This window comes from Rhinolophus hipposideros (genome assembly GCF_964194185.1).
Source record: "Rhinolophus hipposideros genome assembly, chromosome: 13".
NCBI classification, from domain to species: domain Eukaryota; kingdom Metazoa; phylum Chordata; class Mammalia; order Chiroptera; family Rhinolophidae; genus Rhinolophus; species Rhinolophus hipposideros.
The window spans coordinates 1,039,374-1,062,095 of record NC_138059.1 but is presented as its reverse complement, the minus strand read 5'-3'; the positions used below and the strand labels follow the sequence as shown (position 1 = coordinate 1,062,095).

The 22,722-nt window shown below is 59.5% G+C and overlaps 2 protein-coding genes across 4 annotated transcripts; both read left to right on the top strand.

Annotated features, from left to right (window-relative positions):
- Window positions 1-3,343: 3,343 nt before the first annotated feature.
- CYP11B2 (cytochrome P450 family 11 subfamily B member 2) lies at window positions 3,344-9,207 on the top strand (the record flags this gene model as incomplete). Its single annotated transcript, XM_081070644.1, is given in 9 exon segments — window positions 3,344-3,592; window positions 3,870-4,025; window positions 5,539-5,738; window positions 5,842-6,045; window positions 6,292-6,446; window positions 7,951-8,117; window positions 8,489-8,652; window positions 8,655-8,875; window positions 9,094-9,207. Coding segments are annotated over 9 exon segments (1,620 nt in total). The 5' UTR covers window positions 3,344-3,353.
- A 9,455-nt stretch (window positions 9,208-18,662) lies between these two features.
- LY6E (lymphocyte antigen 6 family member E) lies at window positions 18,663-22,089 on the top strand. 3 transcript variants are annotated; one of them, XM_081069776.1, is made up of 4 exons: window positions 18,663-18,790; window positions 20,676-20,780; window positions 20,983-21,102; window positions 21,194-22,089. In XM_081069776.1, the coding sequence occupies exons 2-4, from the start codon at window positions 20,729-20,731 to the stop codon at window positions 21,415-21,417; spliced, it is 396 nt and encodes a 131-aa protein (XP_080925902.1). In that variant the 5' UTR covers window positions 18,663-18,790; window positions 20,676-20,728; the 3' UTR covers window positions 21,418-22,089. The 3 variants fall into 3 exon arrangements, with proteins under 3 accessions (XP_080925902.1, XP_080925903.1, XP_080925901.1); XM_081069777.1 differs by having other exon boundaries at window positions 18,731-18,790; window positions 20,707-20,780; XM_081069775.1 differs by having other exon boundaries at window positions 18,748-19,247.
- Window positions 22,090-22,722: the final 633 nt, after the last annotated feature.

Sequence of the window (22,722 nt, the reverse complement as noted above, 5' to 3'; positions counted from 1 at the left end):
CTATGGATGTCATTGCCCCCTTCCCCTTCTCATAAACACCCCTTGCCTTTGTCTCCTAATCAGAACACTATTTGGGTTTCTTTCTGAATCAGTGCTTCCCAAATAGCTATTCTTATTGATCTCAAATAAATGCTTGTTGCCTCTCATTTTGATTTTTATTTTTAGGTTAACATATGTAAAGTACAAGTTGTGGAAAGGTTGACAGTCACATAATTGAAAACTAGATCCCAGGCAAATATTGACCCAAAGGAGACATCTACACCCATGATGTTTCGATAAGAGACACAAGTGTGTTTTAGCAGACAAGGTGAGGACCCCCAGGGGCAGCGAGTCAGCGTGGGTTCCTCCTGCCACCTGCCCAGTAGGCCACCTAGAGGAATGGAGGGGCCAGAGCAGCCACAGGAGATGAATGTGTCTCACAATTCCTCGGTCTTGCAGAGGTTTCTCAAGTGACCACCGGGAATAGAGATACATCAAGCGTAGTCGAGGGCATTAGGAGAGATCCCCACAGAAGAATCACCCACTAGAGAAAGTGTCACTTCTAAACACCTGCCTGGTTTAGAGAGTGTGAATTCAGCTTACGATGGCAACATTGAACAAAACCTTTCTTACCCTCTACGCTCCACCTCATCTCAAACTGACCAGCAGGCTGGGTGGCAGAAGGAGAGAAACAGGAAGAGGCAAAGGCTCACGTGTGTGCTCACGTGCGTGCACACACACACAGACACACACCACTGCTCGTTCCGGCCTGACAAAGACCCAGGCTCAACCAGTGAGCTTCGCATTTTTAAATGTGGAGGACAACAGGGAGAATATGAACAAAACCTAGAATCACAGCGGTAGGAGATGATCGGGGGAAGGAACAGGAAGTGCAAAGGCACAGAGGTGTGGACCTGCCTTTAGTTCCCAGAAAGCACCTGGGGTCCAAGGTGTCACCGAGCCGAGTGAGAAGGGGCACAGGGAGCCGGGCAGCAGCAGGTGTCTGTGCAGAAAGGCTGTGGTCAGGGTGAAATGCATACATCTGTTCAAGAAGATTGGCTGAGCCTTAGCCCAGGTCAGCCCTGTGATCCTGAGGCAGGCCAAGCTCTTGGTCCAGCAGGGCAGAGAGCTGTAGACGGCCCACCCGCAGGCTGAACTTGGAATCCCTTTCTTTCCCGAGCTGCCCACAGGAGCCGCGCAGACTGCCCTGACTCAATGCAGGAGCTGCAGGCCAGTTTCTGATCCACTCTCTTTGGTGTGTTTTGCCGGTTGGTTTCCTGAAGTTTATCACACTGGAGCGTGAGCTCCATGTGGGCAAAAGCTGCGTGTCTGCTTGGAGCCCTATGTATTTCCCCTGCCTCCACAGTAGTGTGAACCGTCCTCGCGCCGTGACCTTGGGGACATCCACTGTACGCAGGTCGCCTTGCCCTGTGATGCCTCTGACCTGTGTTCTCGTCCATACAACACCAGCACACCCTCACCAGAGTAGAGAGCGTCAGGGCTGGCCACTCTGCACGCTTGGGGGGTGTGCTGGGCCCTTGCCCCACAGCCAACACAGATTTTCTCCCCAGGAAGCCCTGGCAGACCTATCGGGCCGCAGGGTGGCACAGTGGGCGCGGAGAACCCCTCACCTGTCTTCCCTGGTGATGAGGCACTGCGAGAAAGCCCTTCTGGCACCTGCCTGTTGGCTTCAAGGCTGGGGTCTGGGAAGCACCGGAGTCCCGCACAAGTACAGCAGCGTTGGTGCTGGCTCCATGTCACAGCTGTCTCTGCAGTTCCTCTGCGCAGGAGAGGGCGGCTTCGGGCCGACTTGTATCTCCAGCTTCCTTGGGGCACGCTGTGTGGGGACATGGAAAGCTGCCGCATGTCTACAGTCCCAAGAGCCCCAGGAACAGACCAGGAGAGGCCAAGAGGGTGTGGGTGGAGGGCACACAGCCAGGGTGGCAGCGAGAGGAGTCCAGAAGGCTCGGGTGGGTGCACCTGCTCGTCAGGGCAGGCTGCGCTCCAGCCACGTCCCTGCCCAAGGACAGCTGTGACAGCATTTGGGGCTGAGGTACATCATACATCTCAACTGGCTAAAGAGGCCTTGGCGGAGTCTGACTCATCACCCTGGCTGAATAGTCCCCAGGGAAAGGTCAGAAGCGGGCAACGGATTAAAGTAAAATAAGAAACGACACTCAGATCTGGGGTCTCCCTGCTAAACCCACTCACTTCCTTCTTCCTGCCTCCACGGCCTGAGCCACGTCCCCCATCACCCCATCCCCAAATCAAGGTCAAGGCACATAGGCACAACTGTGAAGTGCTGAGGAGCCAGGCACTAGGGCCCCCCGACACGCCAGGGGCCTTGGGAGGTCACAGAACCCCTGGGCCTCAGTGTCCTCATCTGAAAATGGGAACAATGCCAGCGACACCCACCTTGTGGAGGAATGCTGCCAGGCGTCGGTGAGAAGACAGGGGGCCTCACACATGGGCCCTCCCTCCCAGGTGGGCTCCGCTGTGTGCCTGCTGGAGAGTCCCGGCAGAGTGGGGAGCCCCCAACCACAGGCCCCAGCCATACACTTCATCTTCCCGCCCTGGGCTGCAGCTCTGAGTCTGCACCCCTGAGAGCTGGCTGTAGGGTGAGCAAGGAGGGTGTGGGCCCTTGGTGGGCACTTAGCACACGGCCTGTGTGGGGCAGGCGTGGGCCAAGGCACGCTGCACCGCTCATCTTTCGGCCTGAGGAGTGGCTTGCAGGCCACCCCATCAGTGAACCACACCTCCTGTGTCTTCACTGCTCCTTAGCGGAACCAGACAGACAGACAGGACCCCGGCCGCTTCAATGCCACCCCCAATTGTGTCTCTGGATTCCCCTAACTGCCCCAAGGGAACTGAAAGTCCTCACTGGGAGGAGCCCTTGCTGGCCTCTGGCTCCACTCCCCACAACGAGCATGAGGCCTGGGGAAGCGTCGCTAGAACACGCGTGTTAATGGGAGGGGTGCATAGCACCCCCACTCCTTCCTGTCCTGGTCCTTGTGGGAAGGAGATAAAAATATCCAAGGCTTCCTCTCATCTCTGGATAAGATAAGGGGCCCATCCATCTTGCTCCTTTCATCCACGGGAGAGGACAGAGAGGCCTCCTGTCCACCCCAGCCCCATTCAGCCCCCATTCCAGACCCGCACCTGCTCTGGACTCCCGCCCGCCAGCAGGCCTTGCGTAACTGGGCGCCCATCTATCTCTTTCCTCCTCCTTTGCCTGGAGGCCTCCGGCCCTGACCCCTGCCCCGGGCCTCCTGGCCTGGTCCAGGGACACTTTGTCCCATGACGTGATTGGTCAGCCTTCCGGGCCCCCAGGGGAGATAAAAGGATTAGACTGAGAGGAAGTGAGGGACACTGGCATGGCGCTGTGGGCCAAAGCAGAAGTGTGGACGGCAGGGCCCCGGCTGGCCCTGCGCTGGGCGCGCAGCCTGGCCACCAGAGCGGCTGCGGCCCGCAAGGCGGTGCTGCCCTTCGAGGCCATACCTAGGTGTCCGGGCAATAGGTGGCTGAGGCTGCTGCACATCTGGAAGGAGCAGGGCTTTGAGGACCTCCACCTGCAGATGCAGCAGATCTTCCAGGAGCTGGGGCCCATTTTCAGGTAAGGCTCCCAGGGGCCACCTCGGTGAGAACACTCTGCACCCTCTGTCCTCACCACCTGCTCAGTCCTCCCAGGGGGCCTGCTCCCTTCGGCAGGAGGGTGTGGCTCTCCCTGAAGATGGAGCAGTCCAGAGCTTGCAGCTGACGGACGGGCCCCACACACGAGTGGGAGAGGCTCCAGGTGGACAGCTGGAGGGTCTGCCTGCTCGGGGCCACAGTCGGGAGATGGTCTGGATTGGGGAGGACAGCACCGGCAGGGCTTGGACTTTGTCCCACAGGTATGACGTGGGAGGGAGACACACAGTGCTCGTGATGCTGCCCGAGGACGTGGAGAGACTGAAGCAGGCGGACAGCTATCTACCCCATCGGACGGTCCTGGACCCCTGGCTGGCCCACCGACAGCATCATGGGCATAAATGTGGCGTGTTTTTGCTGTGAGGGCGAGTCTGGATGAGGAGGGTGGGGAACAGGCAGCCTGGGTGCAGAGACAGGCAAGACAGGGATGAGCTAAAGCAGGCCTGCCCTATCCGGGCAGGTGGAGAGAGGGTGACCACAGCTCCCAAGGAGTGCCCACCCCAGAGGGTCACGTGCGCCCTGGGCTTGGAGGGGAGCAGGGCCAAGCCAGGGACCTGAGCACCGGCCGTCCTTTAGCGTGAGAGGAAGAGGCAGCGGCCGTTTGGGAGCACCCACTCTGCGCGGGCCTCGTGGGCTTCTCTTGCAGGCTGCTCGGCTTCTGCCCTCCTACAGGTCAGGAAGCCAAGGCCTGGAGAAGGGGCGTCACAGGCCAGGGACACACATTAACGTGTGCGAGGGGCCCCGTGGGTCCTAGAGTTGAGGCAAACTTCCCTTAGGTGGGGAGAGTCCCGGGGCCGGGGACATGGTGGACTGGTTGCCAATGGCACCTTTGATCAGAAGCTAAGCTTTAAGTGGGTGCCTGTGTGGGCATGTGTGTGTGTCTGGTGTGCACCTGTCTGTGCTTGCCTGAGTATATTTGTTGTGTGTGAATACGTGTGTGCGGTTGTTATATGTGTGTGATGGATGTCTGTTTGCCCATGTTAATGTGCTAGTGTGTGCTCGTGCATGTTCTATGTGTGTTTGTGCATGTGTCCCCACATGCTCGCATGTGTGCATTTCTTGCTTACTTTGTGTGTCTGCATGCACATGTGTCTGCATGTGTGTGCATGTTTTTGAGTGCGCTGTTTCTGTTGGTGTGTGTTCTCTGTGTTAGTGTACAGGCATGTGTGTGCTGTGTGTTTGCCCTTGTGTGTGCTCTGTGCATGTGTGTGCACATGCCTGCCGGCGGCTAGCCTTAGGAAAGCCACTAGTCATGCTGGAATGTGGCCAAGAATGCAAATCCCCCTTGTCCCCTGGGGGACATCCGAGGAGCCCCCAGGTGCCTGGGCTCCGTTTTGAGTATGTCATGAGCGATATGTTTTGGTTCATGCCATCGAGGAGCTGGAGACCCCGTCGGTAGAGGGGTAGGTGCCACCGGCACAGAGACAGCATTCTCAGGACCGGGGAGGGTGGGGAGATGAGGGTCACTCAGGGGCCCGGTGTGAACAGGGTGGGCATAGCTTGACAGGAGGCCCAGCCTCCTTCCTCACAGAAAAGGTCTCCACACCAAGGGAGGGCCTGGACGGGCGATGTGTGTGCCCGGCACACAGCCTGCAAGTGGGCATGAGCACACTCAGTGAACCCATGTGGCACATTCAGGCAGAAGCCCAGGTCTCAGCCCCATAGCAGACTTGAGCGCCCTGGGCCTGGGGCACTAAGGCCTCCCCAAAAGAAAGTGGAGCAGCCGGGGCTGAAGCGCAGGCCGCCTGCCCTTCAGAAGCAGCAGGGAGCTCCCTGCCTCGCCGTGTCCCTTTGGGGATGAGAAAGATGGGTGCAGAGCTGGGGGCCAGATACCGACTCGGGCTACCCTGCAGCTCACTGTCTGTGCTACAGAAATGGGCCCGAATGGCGCTCGGACCGACTGCGGCTGAACCCAGACGTGCTGTCGCTGCAGGCCGTCCAGAAGTACCTCCCCATGGTGGACAGCGTGGCGAGGGACTTCTCCAAGATCTTGCTGTCCAAGGTGCTGCAGAACGCGCGAGGGAGCCTCACCCTGGATATCCAGCCCAGCATTTTCTACTACACCATCGAAGGTGTGGGGTCCCGAGGGCAGCTGCTGGGGCGGGGAACTGGGCAGCCCAGGACCAGGGCCGGCGCTGGGCTGCCGTTCGCTAAGCAGCGCCCCCCTCCCCACAGCCAGCAACCTGGCCCTTTTTGGGGAACGGCTGGGCCTCCTGGGCCACAGCCCGAGTCCAGCCAGCCTGAACTTCATCCACGCTCTGGAGGTCATGTTGAAGACGACCGTGCAGCTGATGTTCATGCCCAGGAGCCTTTCCCGCTGGACAAGCCCCAAGGCGTGGAAAGCGCACTTTGAGGCCTGGGACTACATCTTCCAGTATGGTGAGGGCAGGGGCCGGCAGTGCTGTGTGGCAGGGACACGGGGGCCACTCAGCAGAGGACGGAGGCAGTACACAGGGCCTTCTTATCAGTTCTCAAGAGAGTTGGCGGTGAGGCAGCGCTGGGCGGGGCTGATCCCAGGCCTTGGGTAGGAGATGGAGATGGGGTGCTGAGGGCTGCCGGGTAGGAGGACGACGGGAAGCAGTGCCTCCCAACACCAGGCCCAGGGCTCTGTCTCTGTGCCCACAGCCAACAATTCCATTCAGAAAATCTACCAGGAGCTGGCCCTCGGCCGCCCACGGAACTACAGCGGCATTGTGGCCGAGCTGCTCCTGCATGCAGACATGACCCTGGATTCCATCAGGGCCAGCTCCATCGACCTCACTGCTGGGAGCGTGGACACGGTCAGGCCAGCCACCAGCCCTGCCCTTAGAGCATAGAGCCTCCTGAGTGCAGGAAGCCCTCCCGTGCCGAGCGTCTCCTGCATGGCCCTCCCCAGTCTGTGCCTCCAAGACTTCTAGTCTTAGACCTCAGCTTCTGAGCTGACGGAAGGCTCTGAGTGGAGTGCACCTGGGAGCAACTCTTGAAGGGGAGGGTTTGCAGTTACTCACGTGGGAAGCCATGCTCCAGGCAGACTGCACAGTGACGAGGCCCAGGGACATGCAGCAGCACAGGCCACATTCAGACCATCAGGGTTTGGGAAAAGGGGAACGGCCGACACACAGCTGGACCACAGCACAGGGGACCCTGCCCGGTGACAGAGTACATTTGGCTTTCATTCAAGATCCCACGTCGGTGACAGGCTGATACAGGAAGGGCAGCATAGTGCTCCAGCTAGAGGGAAGAGGAGATGGTAACACAGCACTATGGGCAGGGCGGGCCCTGGGGTGTGGAGTGCAGCCAGCTTCCTCCCTCTAGAACCAACCTTCACCTGCCAGCGTCTCTGAGGGCTGCTCTGGGCCTGGCACCCGGAATGCTGTGCAGAGGCACAGACCCCTGGGGGAGAAGCTCCCTGAGCAGAGGCTGTCATGTGGCGAGAGAGCCCAGGGGAGGACATGGGCCTCAGGGGCAGCTCTAGGCAGGCTTCCTGGAGGCAGAGGACTTGCAGCTGAACGTGGAAGAACCGCACAGAAGTTATGCATGCCATGAAGAGGAGTCAGGGAGGGCAGCAGCCCAGGGTGCAACAGCAGACAGCAAGGGAAGGCAGTGAGGCTGAGCAGAGGGCAGATAAGGGCAGAGAGGTCAGGGCCATGAAGGGAAGGTGCTCGGGCACCAGGCCTGCAGCCAAGGCTAGAGGATTCCAGTGAGGGGGCCTGTGGGGCAGACTTTTGCTCCCTAAGCATCCCTCATGTGCCACAGGGCACAGCATGGACTGAAGCAGAGGAGCAGCAGAGAGCCGCTGTCACACATCAGGAGATGCCTGGGCACGTTGCCGTGGGCATGGGGTTTAGGAGCTAACGTCTCCCAGATGTCCGACCTAGCCCGGGCTGCCTCTCCCTGCACATGGAAATGCCCGAGGAGGAGGGCCTGGCTGTCTCTGCCCTGGCTGCAGATGCCCAGGGAGATAACTCACTGGGCGTAGATGGACCTGGGGCCCCAGACCCCCACCCCAAGTAGAGAGCAAGGTTGAGCCCCTCCTGGAGCCCAGAGGAGGGTGAGAACCAGCCTGAAGTGACAAGAGGAGGCCTGGGTGTCCCCGAGACTAGGGATGCCTTCTCTGAGGGACACAAGGAGAGTAGAAGAGGTGGGTCCTGAGGTCTCAGCGTATCCTGCTCTAGGTGTGCACACCACCGTGGGTCTGAGATGACCTGTCCCCAGGGGAAGACCACCTTCCTGGGAGGGGTGCCCCGGGGGGCTGCGGTGCAGGGCCTGGGCCAAGGTCTGAGCCCTGCACCATGGCTCCTGCAGACAGCCTACCCCTTGTTGATGACCCTCTTTGAGCTGGCCCGGAACCCTGACGTGCAGCAGGCCCTACGTCAGGAGAGCCTGCTGGCTGAGGCCAAGATCTCTGAAAACCCCCAGAGGGCAAGCACAGAACTGCCACTCTTGCGGGCTGCCCTCAAGGAGACCCTGAGGTAGGTGTGGCTCCCTGAGCTGGCCTGGGCTCTGGAAAGCAGCGCTCACAGACAGATCCTGGGCTACAAGCAGCATTGCCCAAGGATACATCCGCCCCCCAGCGCCTCCTCTTCCTCTCTCTAGAGGGATGGGCGCTTTGTCCTCTGGATCCCACTTCTACCTCCTGGGTGCCGTCCTGGGCCATGCCCTCCTTGGCCGAGGGCTGCTCAGACTGGAGGAGCTTTGGCTGAGCTCAGGAGGGGCAAGGACGCACCCAGTGCCCAAGGGACCTGTGAGGGCGCAGGGGCTCCCTTTGGCTGGTGTGTCCTGGACTAGGAAGGCTGCGGAAGGTCCTCCAGATGAGGACCCTGTCGGATGCCCCCATCCACAGGCTGTACCCGGTGGGTATCTTTGTGGAGCGGCAGGTGAGCTCGGACTTGGTCATGCAGAACTACCATATCCCGGCTGGGGTGAGTGAGGCCACACAGCCCCTCCAGCAGAGCCCAAGCCTGTTTTACTTCTCCCACGGGGCAGCTGACCCTGCCCTTTCCCCCACCCCACCCCACCGCACCTTCTGCAGACACTAGTCCAAGTACAACTCTACTGCCTGGGTCGGAACCCCACCGTGTTCGCTAGGCCAGAGCGTTATCATCCCCAGCGCTGGTTGGACAACAGGGGCTCGGGCACCAGAATCCCCTCCCTGGCCTTTGGCTTTGGCCCCCGACAGTGCCTGGGGCGGCGCCTGGCCGAGACCGAGATGCTGCTTCTGCTGCACCACGTGAGCGGTCTGGGCGGGGCTGTTGGCGTGACGCGTTTGCATTGGACCGGGATTGTGGGTGGGGAGGGGACGGGGCGTGCTGGGAGGCCGGGCTGGGGACCACAGGCCTCTCCGTTTGCTGCGCCGCCCGCGTAGTAGGACCCTGGCAGGCGGGGGAGGCTGGGCCAGGACTATGGAGCTGACCAGCTGGCCAGGCGCAACCCTCGCCTCTGTCCTAGGTGCTGAAAAACTTCCAGGTGGAGACGCTAACGCAAGAGGATGTAAAGATGGTCTACCGGTTCATACTGATGCCCTCCACCCTCCCACTCCTTACTTTCCGGGCCATCAGTTAGTCACATCACCAGAGCTGCACTGCTGCGCCAGCCACACCACCATCTCCCACCCCCTTCTGCCTGACCCCAGGTCACACGTTTTCTCCAATGGGTCCTGCTTCCTGAGCCACGTCACTGTCCAGCCAGCAACTTGCACAGATGGAACAGCCCAGGCACTCGGAGGCCAGGCCTTGCCAGGCTATGCAGCAAAACTAGGGCAGAGCTGGGGACGATGTGGGACCTGGTTATGTGCCCAGTCCCTTCTCAAGCAAGGATCACAATCTGAGGGCCTGTGACCCCCTTGTCACCCCAGCACTAACTCCAGGCCCATCATACCTCCATCTAAGGGGCTTCTGACCCTGTCCCTTGCCTCTCTGGACAGTCTTATACGCTCTCTGTACTCAACTCTTCCGCCACGCAAGAGATGACACTGTAGGTCCCCCGTCCTGCTCGTTGAGATTTCGCATGCTGTGCTCCTTGTCTGCAATCCTCGTGCCTAGAGTTGACCTTCAAGCTGGGGTGTGATTCATCCACCTGCCTTTTCTACTCAGTCCACATGGGCTCCTCCCGGCTGTGCCAGTCGTCTGTGATTGTGGCTCAACCTCCCAGCCAAGGGCCTGGATAGGCAGGTCAGCAGCAGTGTTTACGAGAAGAATGGCCACAAGGGAGCCAACTTAGACATCTGGGCCAATGATCCCCATTTGAGAGCAGAAAGGATGGTGAACACCATTGTCTAGCATCAGGGTGACTACAGAGAAGCCTATAGAAGAAGAGGATGAGAACACCTTAGGCACGTGCAGGCTCATGCTCCCTTTAATAAAGCCCTTTGTCTGAAGTGCCGGCTGCCCTTTCACACTGACCCACAGGAGAGGGGCCACTCTGACCTCATGGGTAGAAGAGGCTTTGAACAGCTGAGAGCTGACTGGGGTCTCCTAGCTGGCAGGAGCAAGCAGTGTCACACACCATTTAGGGCCAGGTGACACCCCCACACACACGTAGAAAGGTATCGTGGAGGCAAGACGAGGTGGAGGGCTTGCTCCATTCTCCCTCCCCACAACCTTCTCATCTAATGAGAACCAGGCGCTCAGTTCACACCAAGGCAGTAAGAGAGGAGGGGCCGTCTTCTGGCTGCACCAGCCCTGCCAGCACCAAGCCACCGACGGCATCCTCTTTGGTCCCCAGATCCCTTCATGAAGAAGAGCTTGCACACTCCCCACCATTCCAGTCCATCACAGCAAAGAAGACCTGCTGAAATGTTTCTCCCTGACACCCCCGCCCCGTCCAATCTGGTCTAGGGCATAATTCTGCTGCCCTTCTCCTCCGCCCTCCAGGTACGCCTCCTACACACTGGGCTCCGCTCCCCCACGAGAACCCCAAACCACGCAGCTCCACCAAGCCTACTCCCTGCTGCTTTTAAAACATTTTTAACTTTTCATTTTGAAATCAGTTCATACTTACAAAGAAGTTTCAAAAATAGTACAGTTCCTGTATTTCCCTTGCCCAGCTTCTCCAAATGTTAACTTCTTACATAACCACATCTCCAAGGTCAAACATGAGAAATTAGCCCTGTGGCCAGACTCACACCGAACCCCATACAGACTGTATTCACATCTCTCCCACTGCCCACCAGTGTCCTTTCCTTGGGTCCAGAGCCCAGGCCCAGAGCTGGCACAATTTCTCCCATCCTGTCCACTGGTCCCCTTGCGGTGGGATGTCCTCTACCCCCATCTCGCCACTGTGTACTCACTCAGCTCACTCGCAAAGGTTTATGGCCCACCCATAACTCTGCCCATCTCTGCCCCTGGTTGCCTCACCCCATCCTGAGCACTTCTCCCTCTCCCCCACCTCTGCCTGAGACCCTAGCAGCTCATTGTCTGAGCAGCCCCTATGGCTCACGGGGAGGCTGGCATTGACACAAGTCTGTCCATCCCTGAATGGACACCAGGGCCCTAAGTTCCTTCAGGACGGGAGCTGGTTCACTGCTGGATGTGGGAGCTCCTCGAGGGAGGGCAAAGGACCAAGGGGAATGCCCAGAGGCTGCCTGGCTCCATGCCGTACCCCAACTCACACGTGCACACACACAAGCCTCCTGAACCCACGGGCACAGTGGACAACACAAGAGAGTCCCCGGGTGTGGGCATCTGTGGGGGCTCCCACGTCAGGCTGTGGAGATCCATGAGACACCCCCCTCTGCACAGACTCGACCTGGTGGGTGGCCAGGTCCCATCTCCTATGGCCCAGATCAGTTCATTTCCATTAAACATTCACTTTCTTTCTCAAACTTAATGCTTTAATTACATTAAAAGTGCCTGTTCCCTTTAGAAAGTCCTAAGAAGTCATCCGAAAAATAAACGTCCGGGACTAGGGGCTTTTTTGGTCTTTTCTGAACTATGGGTGGTGAAATTGGTTTAGTGGTTTTTGATTTGGTGTTTAATGAAAAATAGAGTGAAATGAGGTAACCCTAGGTAGAACAGAAAATATCGAGTGCCCCCCATAATCAGGATTTATATGCATTGGTCAGAATGACAAATACATTTCTTACCATGGGATTTTGGCCAAAATGTGTAAAAGTGTGCTTGCTATGGCATGAGTCTCCTGGAGGGGTGGGAGGGATCCCAGCCTCCCCAGGAAGAGGACGGCGGTGGCTGGACTAGGTGGGGTGGGGGCCTGTCCTTGCCCGTGGTCATTGGATCACCGACCAAGGCTGGGCCTCACCCACAGCCGGCGTCCCACCCATGGCCCAGAGAGAACTCTCCATGGGGACCCAGGCTGAGGCCTGGCCCAGGGGTGTCAGGGACCTAGGGAATCTCCCTCCTCTTGCCAGACCCTTAAGTCTTGAAGTGCCATGCCACATATAATAGATTAAATATCGTTATGACAAAGCCATTTCTAAAAGATTTCCATCTTCCCTTCTCTTGCATGGAATCCAAAGGAGTCCTTTGGAGAGACAGCCTGTGTGAGGAGTATTTATAGCAGCCCAGTCCTTCGTGCCAACGCCCCTGCCACTCCCTCCACTGCTATTCAGGGACAGGCGCCAGGCCTGGGCCAATAATGCCAGCACCTTCCTGCTCTTCAGTGGCCCCCAAGTCCTGGCCACTCTCTCCAGCTGCTCTCCAGCCCCTGCTTTCTCCCCCCAGGCCTCCCTCCTTCCCTCCCTGCTTCCAAGGGCTCCGCAGGCATCCCATTGGGGCCAGAATGCTCTTCCATCTCACCCTCTCCTCCTCACTTATCCTCCACAGGCACTCCTGCCAATGGGCTCCTGCATCTCTCTGTCTCCCTTGCTGTCTGCTTCCCAGAGAACCCAAACTGACATCCTCCCCACCCCTCCCTCCCAAGTCCCTCCTCTCTCCTCCCTGCCCTTCCCGAATGAAGAAGTCAGCTGGGGACATGGGATGGTATAGGGAGCCACCCAGTGGACCCTGTGACCAAGCACAAAGAGTGTGCAGGGAGGAGCATAGAGGTGGCGGAACACTGGCAGTCCCCTCTCAGAGGACAAGCTTTCTACTCCATCCAAATGGCCAAGGGGCAGGGCGTGAGGACAGCCTAGTGACTTGCTCCTTTCCCATTTGGGAAGCTGAGAGGTGAGTTTTCTGCACTTCCTGGTAGAATTTTACAACTAAGCTAGTCTGCAAAGGTCTGATGCTAGCAGGAAATGACAACTGCGTCTCCTGCACTAATGATCCCGACTTCTCACTTCTGGGGCTCACAGCTGTTGCCCCCTGCTGACCGAGTGAGGCAGCCACAGAGCGCACCATTCCATCTCCCCTCAAGAGAGCCAGGTCCGACGTGGACAGGGCTTGGAAGGCTGCTGGAGCGTGGCCAGCTCTGCCCAAAGGGAGTCTCCTCTGATGGCCCCCCGCTGGCCGGGCTGAGGGTTTTTAGAACTGTGTTGATGTCAGAGTCCAGGGTGGGTCTGCTGAAAGCAATGGTCTGTGTAAGCGGCACCTCCAGCCTCTGGCCATTTAGGGTCCCGGTGGCCACAGATAACTGATTTCAGCCCCTCAGGTGGTACATTCTGGCCTTTGCTGGCTGCTTTCTGTCGGAGGAGCTCAGAGCCACACACGGCTCTCTAGCCTAGCTGGGCCCGGAAGAGCTGCAGGGTCCCGGTGCCAGTGCTTGACTGGGTATCCAGGACCCACTCCCCAGTGGGACAGCAGCACGTGTCCCCACGGAGGGGCTCTTCCCCGCCCCAAGGACACCTTGTGAAACTTGAAGCAAGTTTGCTTGTGAGAGGAGAGGAACCCTAAGACTCAAGTTGGGAAGATCATCTATGCCTGGCCGGAGTCACTGACCAGGGCCCAGGGCAGAGACCGCCTGGAAACTTCTGAGATAAAAGCAGCTACAGGAAAAGAATGAAGCTGGCCTGTCCCCGGGACCGAGTGAGTGAACCCCCTTACTGTCCAGGAGAATGGAGAACCGGTCGGCCGGGCTGCCCACAGCCTCCCGCTGGACTGGCGGCGGCCTCGGGTCTGCAGGGTGTGTTTCCAGCTCCGGCCACCAGAGCGCGCGCGAGGGCCGCAGGGAGGGCGCTAGCACCAGGGACAGGGACGTAGACACAGGCCCTGCCTCAGGCTGGCCTGGAGAGCGTGCTCACCGAGGCCACCGCCCGTGTGCAGGAAGCCGGGGGCTGCCGAACCCCGAGGAAGGCGGAGAGCTTAGTGGAAGGTGGGGTCGGGACGGCCACTGCCTAGCTGAGGAGGGAACGCCGGACTTCAGCCCCGTAGGACGTGGCGTCTTTTCCATGCACTGGGGTGCACGGTTGGAGGGGTACTGCTGTGAGGGAGGCCCCTGGCCCTCTGTGTCTCCATCAACCACCCACACATGTCGGCCTCCAGGTCGCCAGCCCCAGCCGGCCTCTCTGGACCACCGTCTCCAGACAGGTAAGCCAGCTCTGCTACCTGCCACTTTCCTACCTCCCGAACCAGGAGACACTGACAAGATAGGTCTCCGCTCTCAAGATCCTTCACCTCCTACTAGGACAACCTATCATGAGGAAAGGGGTCTTCGCTGCCTTCTGGAAACAGTACCCTGATGGACTGCAACATGTGCTCAGCTCCCATTGCAGGGAGCCTGACGTTGCTAACTTACAAAAGCCAGCTCACCCCTTGCGGAATGTCACAGGGGCTGCTTCACCGGCTGCCCACGAGGCCATTCAAGGAGGGTCTCTGGTTGTGCACGCAGAGAGCCTGTGGCCTTGGTATAGAAAGGACCTGGGAGACCGTGGCCCCCCGCCCCTCCTTCCTGCAGTGCCATCTACAAACATGGTGCTTCTAAATTCTCAGTTTGTGGCTTCTTGTCCCCACAACACCATCTCTGAAGCTGCATTCCCATTCAGATGTACTCATCCAGTTATTTATTCAGCACCACTACACGCTAGGCAGTGTTCAAAGATGGGGGGAAGTGCCCGGTGCTTCCATGGCAGGAGGGGGCAGGGCGTCACCTAGGGAGTTGGGGAAGATCGCCCTGACATGCGCACCTGAGCGGAGAAGTGAGGGCACAGGCCAGGGATATCTGGAGCGCACTTCCTGCTCCAGGATTGGGAACAGCCGTGCAAAGGCCCTGAGGTGGGAGTGTGGGTTAGAGGAGGAGCCTAAGGCTCCAGTGGTTGGAGCAGAGGCTCTGAAGTCATGGCAGCGCTTGGGCCTGTTTTCTGCGAGAAGCGGGGAGCCAGCCTGAGAGGAGTGTGCTGAGGCCCCACTTTGAGACTGGGAGCTGGGCCCAGAGAAGTCAGGTGGGGAGCTCAAGGTCACACGGTCAGCAGAACTTCATGGGCTCCTCAGGCTGCTGCCCCTGCACCCTGGGCCGCCAGGTGGGCCTCCCTCCCAGCTAGGGCCGAGAGCAGCGGGGGCCCTGCCCAAGGCCTACGTGGCTCAACCAAGAGACATGGGCAAGGGAGCAGACATTCAGGAGCCAAAGGGGGTCACTCCAGGGACTCCTAGACCAACCTGGCTAGTGAGGACCCAGGAGCAAGAAGCCTGGGGAGGGGCAGTGGGTGCTGCAGGTGGTGCCTGGGCCCTTTGCAGGAGGGCAGCACCAAGCCCTAGGAAGTGTTCGTGTGGGGAGATACTGGGCCAAGTCTGCACCTACCCTCCCACTGGGTCCTGCTCAGGACAGCAGCTGTGCGGCAAATCAGGAGAAGCCAAAGCATTGTGCTGGGGGTAGGGGAAGGGAGCTTCAGCAGTTAGAGTGCAAAGCCCAAAGAACATGAGGACCCAAGAGCCTCACTCTGAGAGGAGTGGAGCCTGCAGCCTTTCCAGCAGCCAGCCCGGCCCGACGTATGCCTGGTGTAACAGAAAACCAGATGAGATGTCAAATTCCTCCTGGATACAACCCTGAAGTCCCTGAGGAATGGCAGGCCCTGACCACCTTCTGGACATCCCGAGAAATCATGTTCTGCTTGGGAAAAGGCGTTCTTGGAACAAGCAGTCCTTAGAAAGCACATCCTTAGGCAGGGACTGGCCCAGACAAGGACAGACTAAAACACAGGATGCTGACAGGGGACGTGGGCCCACAGCCAGACCTCAGACAGAGAAAATCCATACAACAGGGGGCACGGTGGCTAGGTGTGACACTGCCTGGGCTGGGGTGTGCTACGAGTCCTCCTGTCCACCCACGGATGAAGCCTGGGCACCTAGGCCCCTCCAGGTCATAGCTTGCCAGGTCACCTGAGACCCTGTGAGGTGGAGAGATGGAGAGAAAGTTCCAGCTGTGAGCCAAGCTCACCCTGAAACTCCCCACCCACATCAGATGTCTGAGATGCCTCAGAGTGACCCACAGGTGCCACTTGGTGGCCACAGCAGTCTGGTTCATCACAAGACTGCTGGCTCCCATCCAAGGCACAGCTGATGGCCTCTGTCACCAGGCAGATCCCACCAGAGACCCAGGTAATCAAATCTCCTACTTGCATTCCTAACAATGTGTGTGCCAGGCCCAGGTGGCCAGACGACACACCTGGCGAGTTCAGACCTGCCTCCCAAACATCTGAGACCTAGTTACAGGAGTCTTATCCCCCGCAGCGGAAGCAGTGGTGGGCAAGCAGATACCTGGGGTGTGGGGAGCAGGCCCACAGAGAGTCTTAACTGCCCCATCACAAGACACAAGAGCCCTGAAGGTGCTAGCCTGCAGAATAAAGCCGGCGTCCTTGGGACTCCTAGGGTTTGTGACACATGGGACTGGAGCACAAGGTCCTGCTGGATGCTGTTCCTGCCCAAGGAATGGCCTACTGCATGCTGTGTCCCTGGGGTAGCAGGGCCATCACCCCGAGAGCTGTGGAACCCCCATGGATGTCACCACACCTCAGCTGGAGACATCTCATGATACAGTCTGATCCCTGCCTTCAGCATCCAAGGAAAAGAACCCTAGAAGCTTTCTCAAGCTGATCTTTCCCATGCTCCTGTCATCCCACGTCACAGATCATACAAGGAGCTGATCCAGAGCCTGGAACTCTGCAGACACAGGGTTCACTTACACACACACACTCACACTCATTCACATGTACACACTCACGTACACACTCCACACCCATTCACACCCCTCACGTGGTACCTAATGGACTCCTAGACCTTGCCCACAGGACTAGTCCCTATCCCAGGGTCCCTTTTCTCACCCACCTCCATCCTGGCCATCCTGCCTCAGCCCCTCCAGTCCCCTTGCATCACCCCCACCCACCCCGTGCATATAGTTAAGAAGCCCCTTCTCCTGGGGCCCTCTGTCACTGTTCAGAAGGGCGGAGTGAAAAGGTCATGTGTGACAGCTCCCGATAGGAAATGTGCTGTAGGAGTGTGAAGTGTGAATCTCCCAGAACACACAGGTGGCAGAAACACACAAACCCACAGAGGGAGCTCTGCAGCAAGAGGAGGAAACCACCATGGGTCAAGTAGAGGGGCCGCAGGCAAACAGGAAACGTGGCCAGAAACAGGAGTGGGCTTGGGGTATTGCTGGTGCCAGGATGTTGCGTAGGGCAGGGCTGACTGCTGGAAAGGTGGGGCTGCAGGTCCAGGTCAGGGCCACACACAGCAGGTGCTCTGTGAATATTCCCTGAAGGACAAGGCACTGAATGGGCACCCGGAGACAGTCCACATGGAAGGGAAGCCGTTGATGTCAGGCCAAGGACCCCAGCTTTATTCTAACAGCTGGAACAGCACGTGAACTTCATTTCTGTAGCATGACTTTTCCTTAATTCAAGCTAGCTTTGTTCAGTCTAACAGAACTATGACGCGCTTGCTTGCTTTCAACCAGGTCCTTCCACCTTTGCACATACTGCACGTCTGCTCCCTTAATCATTAAGGCCTCAGGAAAAGGTCCTGGTCTGCGTCAAACTCCCTTAAGAATGAAGCTCAGGTCAATCGACCGTCACAAAGATACAATAACCAGACCCCAAACTAGAGCAAAGTTTCAAACAAAGCTGGACCTCAGTTATGTTTCAGCCCCCGACCCATGAAAGCCCAATGACCCCACCGACCACATCCTCACAAAACCAGACAGGACGCCGCCATGGCTGACATCAGGAACTGATACAATGGTCAACTGCCCCCTGCCCAAACCCCCCCCCCTCAGTAGAGACCATGACCCCAACTCCCTTCACTACCAGCCTGATGATTCCCCCTATATAATCTATCCTCTAGTGGCCATCCGGGACCCAGGTCTTTGAGTACTAGCTCACCTGTGTCTCCAGGCTTGATGCCAATTCCCCAAACAAGCCTTTACTTTCTTTGCTGCACACCCCTATTCTTGTCTCTCGGCTCTGACGCGTGCAGGCCCCGCCCACCAAGTCCTTCAGCCGGGTGCCACTCACACAGGTGCCTCTAGGTTCTGAGCCCAGGGTCAGGTCAGGCTAGCTTTGTGAGTGGGCCCCCTGGCTGTACACTGGGGGGGGGGGCCCCGGGAGCACACAGTAGGCTCTTGGATCTATCCTGGGCTGAGGGTCTTGGTCCAGCTGTGGGCGCCACATAGGAGGCGGCCCTGCGCCCAGGGAGAAGAGGGGCCCGGGGCCTGCAAAGATGGATGGACGCTCAGAGGGCCAGATCTCCCGCTGGGGATCCCTGCTGCCCACACCACTGCCAGGAAGCCACAGAAACCAGAGCCCCCTCCTCCAGCCTCGCGCGGCTTGCCCCGTCACCACCGCTCCCCCAGACATGGGAGGGCTAACCGCTCAGCCCCCGGGCGAGGACTGGCGCCCGAGACCTCCGGGAGCCCAGGCCGAAGACCTCCTACCCACCCCTCACCTTGCCCACCCCGCTCTGCAGAGAGGACTCCCACTACTGCCCCATCGGCTTCCTCGGACGCATTCCCCCCAGGTGCTCAGCCCCTCAGGTGTCCGGCCACCTGTGGGTTTCGGGCCGCGCAGGAGCCCCTCCGCACACACCCCCGCCCGGCCCGCTGGGAACGAGCGCAGCCCAGCCGGGGACCGGTCCTGCGAAGCCGGGCCGGGAGGAGCGTCCCCTGGTTCCCCGCCCCCGCCCCCTCCCGCCTTCGCGGGAAAGCCCGGCCCCGCCTCCCGCCCGCGGCTCCGCCTCCCGCCCGCCCCGCCAGATGCCCTCGCCTCGGCCTGCGTGCTAGTCCGGCTGGAGCGGCTCGCCGAGGCAGTGGAGCTGCGTCCCCGGCGGTGAGTCGGCTGGCCCGGGCAGGGTGGGCTGGGGGCGCGGGCTCGGCGGGTCTGGCGCCCCGGAAAACACCCTGCAGGGCGCGGAGGGGGGCGAGCGAGCGGGCCGCCGAGGAAAGCACAGAAGCGGTCGAGGAAGGCTTGGAAGTCGGAGGTGCGGGTGGGCCCGGACGCAGGGGCCTGAGCCTCCACTCCCAGCCCCCCAGCCCTCCCGAATATTTCCAGAGATCTGGGGCGGGAGCGCGCGGAGACCGCCGCCATGCGCCCTCCCTAGCTGGCGGCCCAGGGCTGCGCAGGCACTGGGGGCCTGTCACCCAACTCTGGGTTCCCCTGGCCCCTCCCGTGGAGACTAGGGAGGGGCAGCCCTTCTTACTTGAGAAGGGGCCGGGATCTTGGAGCCGGCACGGAGAATTGACTGCTCTGGTGAATCACGCTGGGACAGGAGCCTGCCCAGCAAGCGGTGAGCACTCTGTTTGGCATAGATTACGCAAGCGTACGAAGTACCTAGGAGCCCAGGCCCCCTGCGCTGGGCCACCCGGTCCCTTCTCATCCCTGGAGACCAGGGTAGACTCCTACCTCTCCTGCCCGCCGAGAGTCACGGATGCCCGGCTTTCCCAGAAATCAGCCCCTGAGCCCCGGGGAGCAGTTCGCAGTCTGGGTCCTGGATGGCACCGCCCCGGAAGCGCACTGGTTGCCCCCGGGGGCTCCCTTCCTCCGACCCTACTCATGCCTGACTCTACTAATGCCGGTCCAGTCCACTCCAGCGACTCAGCCCAGCTGGGCCTGCTTGGTTGGGTTCCTGGCAAGGGATGGTGGGGACGCTAGCTGTGACAGTGGCTATTCACACCAGAGCTTCTGAGAGGACAGCTCAGGGCTCTTCCATGCCCAAACCTAACTTTAGGGAAGAGGCGGAAACAGGCATTTCCTCCTGGAACTGCCTGGATCCAGGGAGAAGCCCCAGCTGGCCGGCCACTGTTCTTGAATATCCTTAGCTATTGCTCCCGGATCCCAAGCTGTCAGCCCAGGCCCAGGGCTGGGCAAGAGAGGCCTGGGGCCCATTCATTCTCAGGGTCTCTACCAGCCCCCTCCCCAGGTCTGTTTTCTCCTTGCTGTTCTTCCCAGTGCCTGGGAACTGGCTCTCCAGGCCCAGAATGCTCCTCCCCCGCACAGGAGTCTGCATAGGCCTCAGACTCTAACTCCCACACTATGCCTCCTGCTGAACACGACCAGAACCCAGCTGGTCACATTCAAAGTGCTTTCTCCACCCACTGCCACGGGTGGCTGGCCAAGGTGTCCTGGTGCAGAGCACAGGGCAGCACCCACCGACTCATACCCACCTGGCAGAGTCTCCCACCTGGTGGAGACTTGCCAGTAGCCTGTTTCCCAGCCACAAGCTACTTACGAGGACTTCGGCACTGAATAACATACAGAATGTTTGGGTCTCCCCAACACCGGAGCTGCCCTAGATAAGCCAGCATGCGCCCAGCCCAGCCCCTGGGACCCCACATGGAGCTGGTCCATGGAAAGTTCTGGAAGCTGGTTTGCATTCCTGGTCACCATCCCCCATCCCTAGGACCACAAGCAGCCACTCTGGCCTTTCTTTCTGTGTGTTTCTAAGAATGTTAATGAGTTCCCTTATCTGGCTTCCTGTACTCCCCTCCACCAGCAACAGCCACAGGCTCGGGCAGGGGTCTCAGCTAGGGGTCTCAGCTAGAAGGAGTCTGCACTGAGTGAGGGGAGGTTAGGATGGAACAGAAAGACCCCTTGTTCCCCACTGCTAGAAGTTGCAGGTCCTGCCCCTGTCTACAAAGTGGGGACAGCAGGCTCCCAGAGCCACTGGTACTGCTGGGTGCCAGGGCCCTTCCCCCTATGAGCTATGTCTCTCTAGAACACGGTTTCCTTGGCGTTGTGACACCCAGACGGGAGCCTGTCCCCTCCAGAATGAAGGTCTTCCTGCCCGTACTGCTGACCGCCCTTCTGGGTGTGGAGCAAGGTGAGATGCCTTCCCAGATTCCCTGTCCCCCTTCTCTCAATGGGCCCAGGGGTCCTTTGAGTCCATTTCCGCTGCTCTGTGCAACCTAAGAGGCCCCTCTCCCAGCGGTCACTCCTCCATCCTGTTTTCACTGGACGTCTCACCCCTGCTCCCAAAACCCTGCATTTGGATGTCACCTACAGCATGTCCCCTCCTTCCACAGCCCACTCCCTGGTGTGCTTCTCTTGCACGAATCAGAAGAGCAATTTCTACTGCCTGAAGCCCACCATCTGCTCCGACTCTGACAACTACTGTGTGACCATATCTGCCGCTGCTGGCATCGGTGAGTGCTGGCCCGGGCGGCCAGGCCTCCAGCCGTGACCCCAGCCCCGTCCCCTCTGCCTCTCTGCTCACAGCCTCGTTTTCCGGTGCAGGGAACATGGTGGACTTTGGCCACAGTCTCAACAAGGGCTGCTCCCCAATCTGCCCTGCCCCCCCGAACGTCAACCTCGGCGTGGCCTCCATGGGCACCCACTGCTGCCAGAGCTTCCTGTGCAACTTCAGCGCGGCCGATGGCGGGCTGCGGGCCAGCGCGGCCGTGCTTGGCCTCGGGCTGCTGCTCAGCCTGCTGTCGGCTTCGCTGCGGCTTGGCCCCTGACCACCTGGACCCTGTGCCTGGCCCTGCCTCCAGCAGCTCAGGAAGGAAAGCCCAGCCCTACCCAGACACTTCAGCTCCTCATCCTGCCCAATCCCACCTCCTTGGCCCAGCCCCCACCGTCGGGCCTGCCCTCTGCACCTACACTTGCCCCCAGAGGCGCCAGCTACCCTCACTCCCTCACTTCCGGGATCAATGATACGACCTTCCTCCGGGAACATGGGAAGGGATAAGGGTCCACCTGGAGCCTGTGGGTCCCAGAGTCAGAACTGAGTCACACTGGGACGGGTACATAAGCCCCGGGCCCTGTCCGTCCCCAGACAGTGGTGTGTGTGTAAGATGTGCACTGTCTTAGAAGGGGCAGCGTGCTGTGGTTGTGGATACCCCCAGCTGTGTGGGCAGGTGTGCCATTGTGTGGCCTTGTTGGCCGTGCTTGGGGAAGAAGTGGGGGTAAGCAGCCCTGAGAGCCCCGAGCTCCGACACCAGAGCCATTCTTGGGCATTCTGAACCGTACATTCCACTCACTCAATGGCAGGGATTCCATTGTTTCCAGGTCTAGGCTTCTGGGCCCAGAAATCATCTCTGACCCCCAAATCCAGCTGCAGCCCCCCACACACACACTTGAGCCCTCCTGCTGCTTTGGTGCTTCAAGTAAACTCGAATGTTCCCACCCTTCCTGCTCTCCTGTGACTGCCTGTGGCGCCCATGTCTGGTAGCCCTCCTCCCAGCTGTGTCCTAATATGGGAGGCCTGGGGAACCCCTGTGGTACATACAGCCCCTCACTGAGGCCCACTTGGGGACCGTGGGGTAATGAGGTGTCCCCAGTCCACAGCCAGCTGCTTGCGAGGCCTGGAAGGGAACCTCCACCCCATGTCTTCCACTTTCTCCTTCCCCAGGCTAAGCAGGGCAGGCAGGTCAGGAAGCAGGGAGGGACGTCAGCTTGCTTCTGGGGCAGGAATGGATTTGGGCAGGACAGAAAGTGAGGGACCTGCAGGCGCATGCTCTGGGGACAGGCTGTGGCACCTGGGGTTCTGGGACTTCGGGTCAGGATGCCAGGGCTAGTCAAGCCAAGGAGGACACAGGAAAACCTAGCTGGGCAAGCAGGAGCTCAGTGAGTGCGTGAGCAAGACCTCTGCCCCAAGGTCCTGTGGGAGGGGCAGCTGGGGGCTTCCCTGGGGAAGGCCTTGGACCCTGGCTGGAGTGCCCATTTCCCCTTGGCAAGCCTACTGTGGCCTGCAGGGACCCAGGAAGTGTGGGTCCACCAGGCTAGTGGTCTACGGGCCTGCTGTGGGGGAAGGGTGTTCCAGC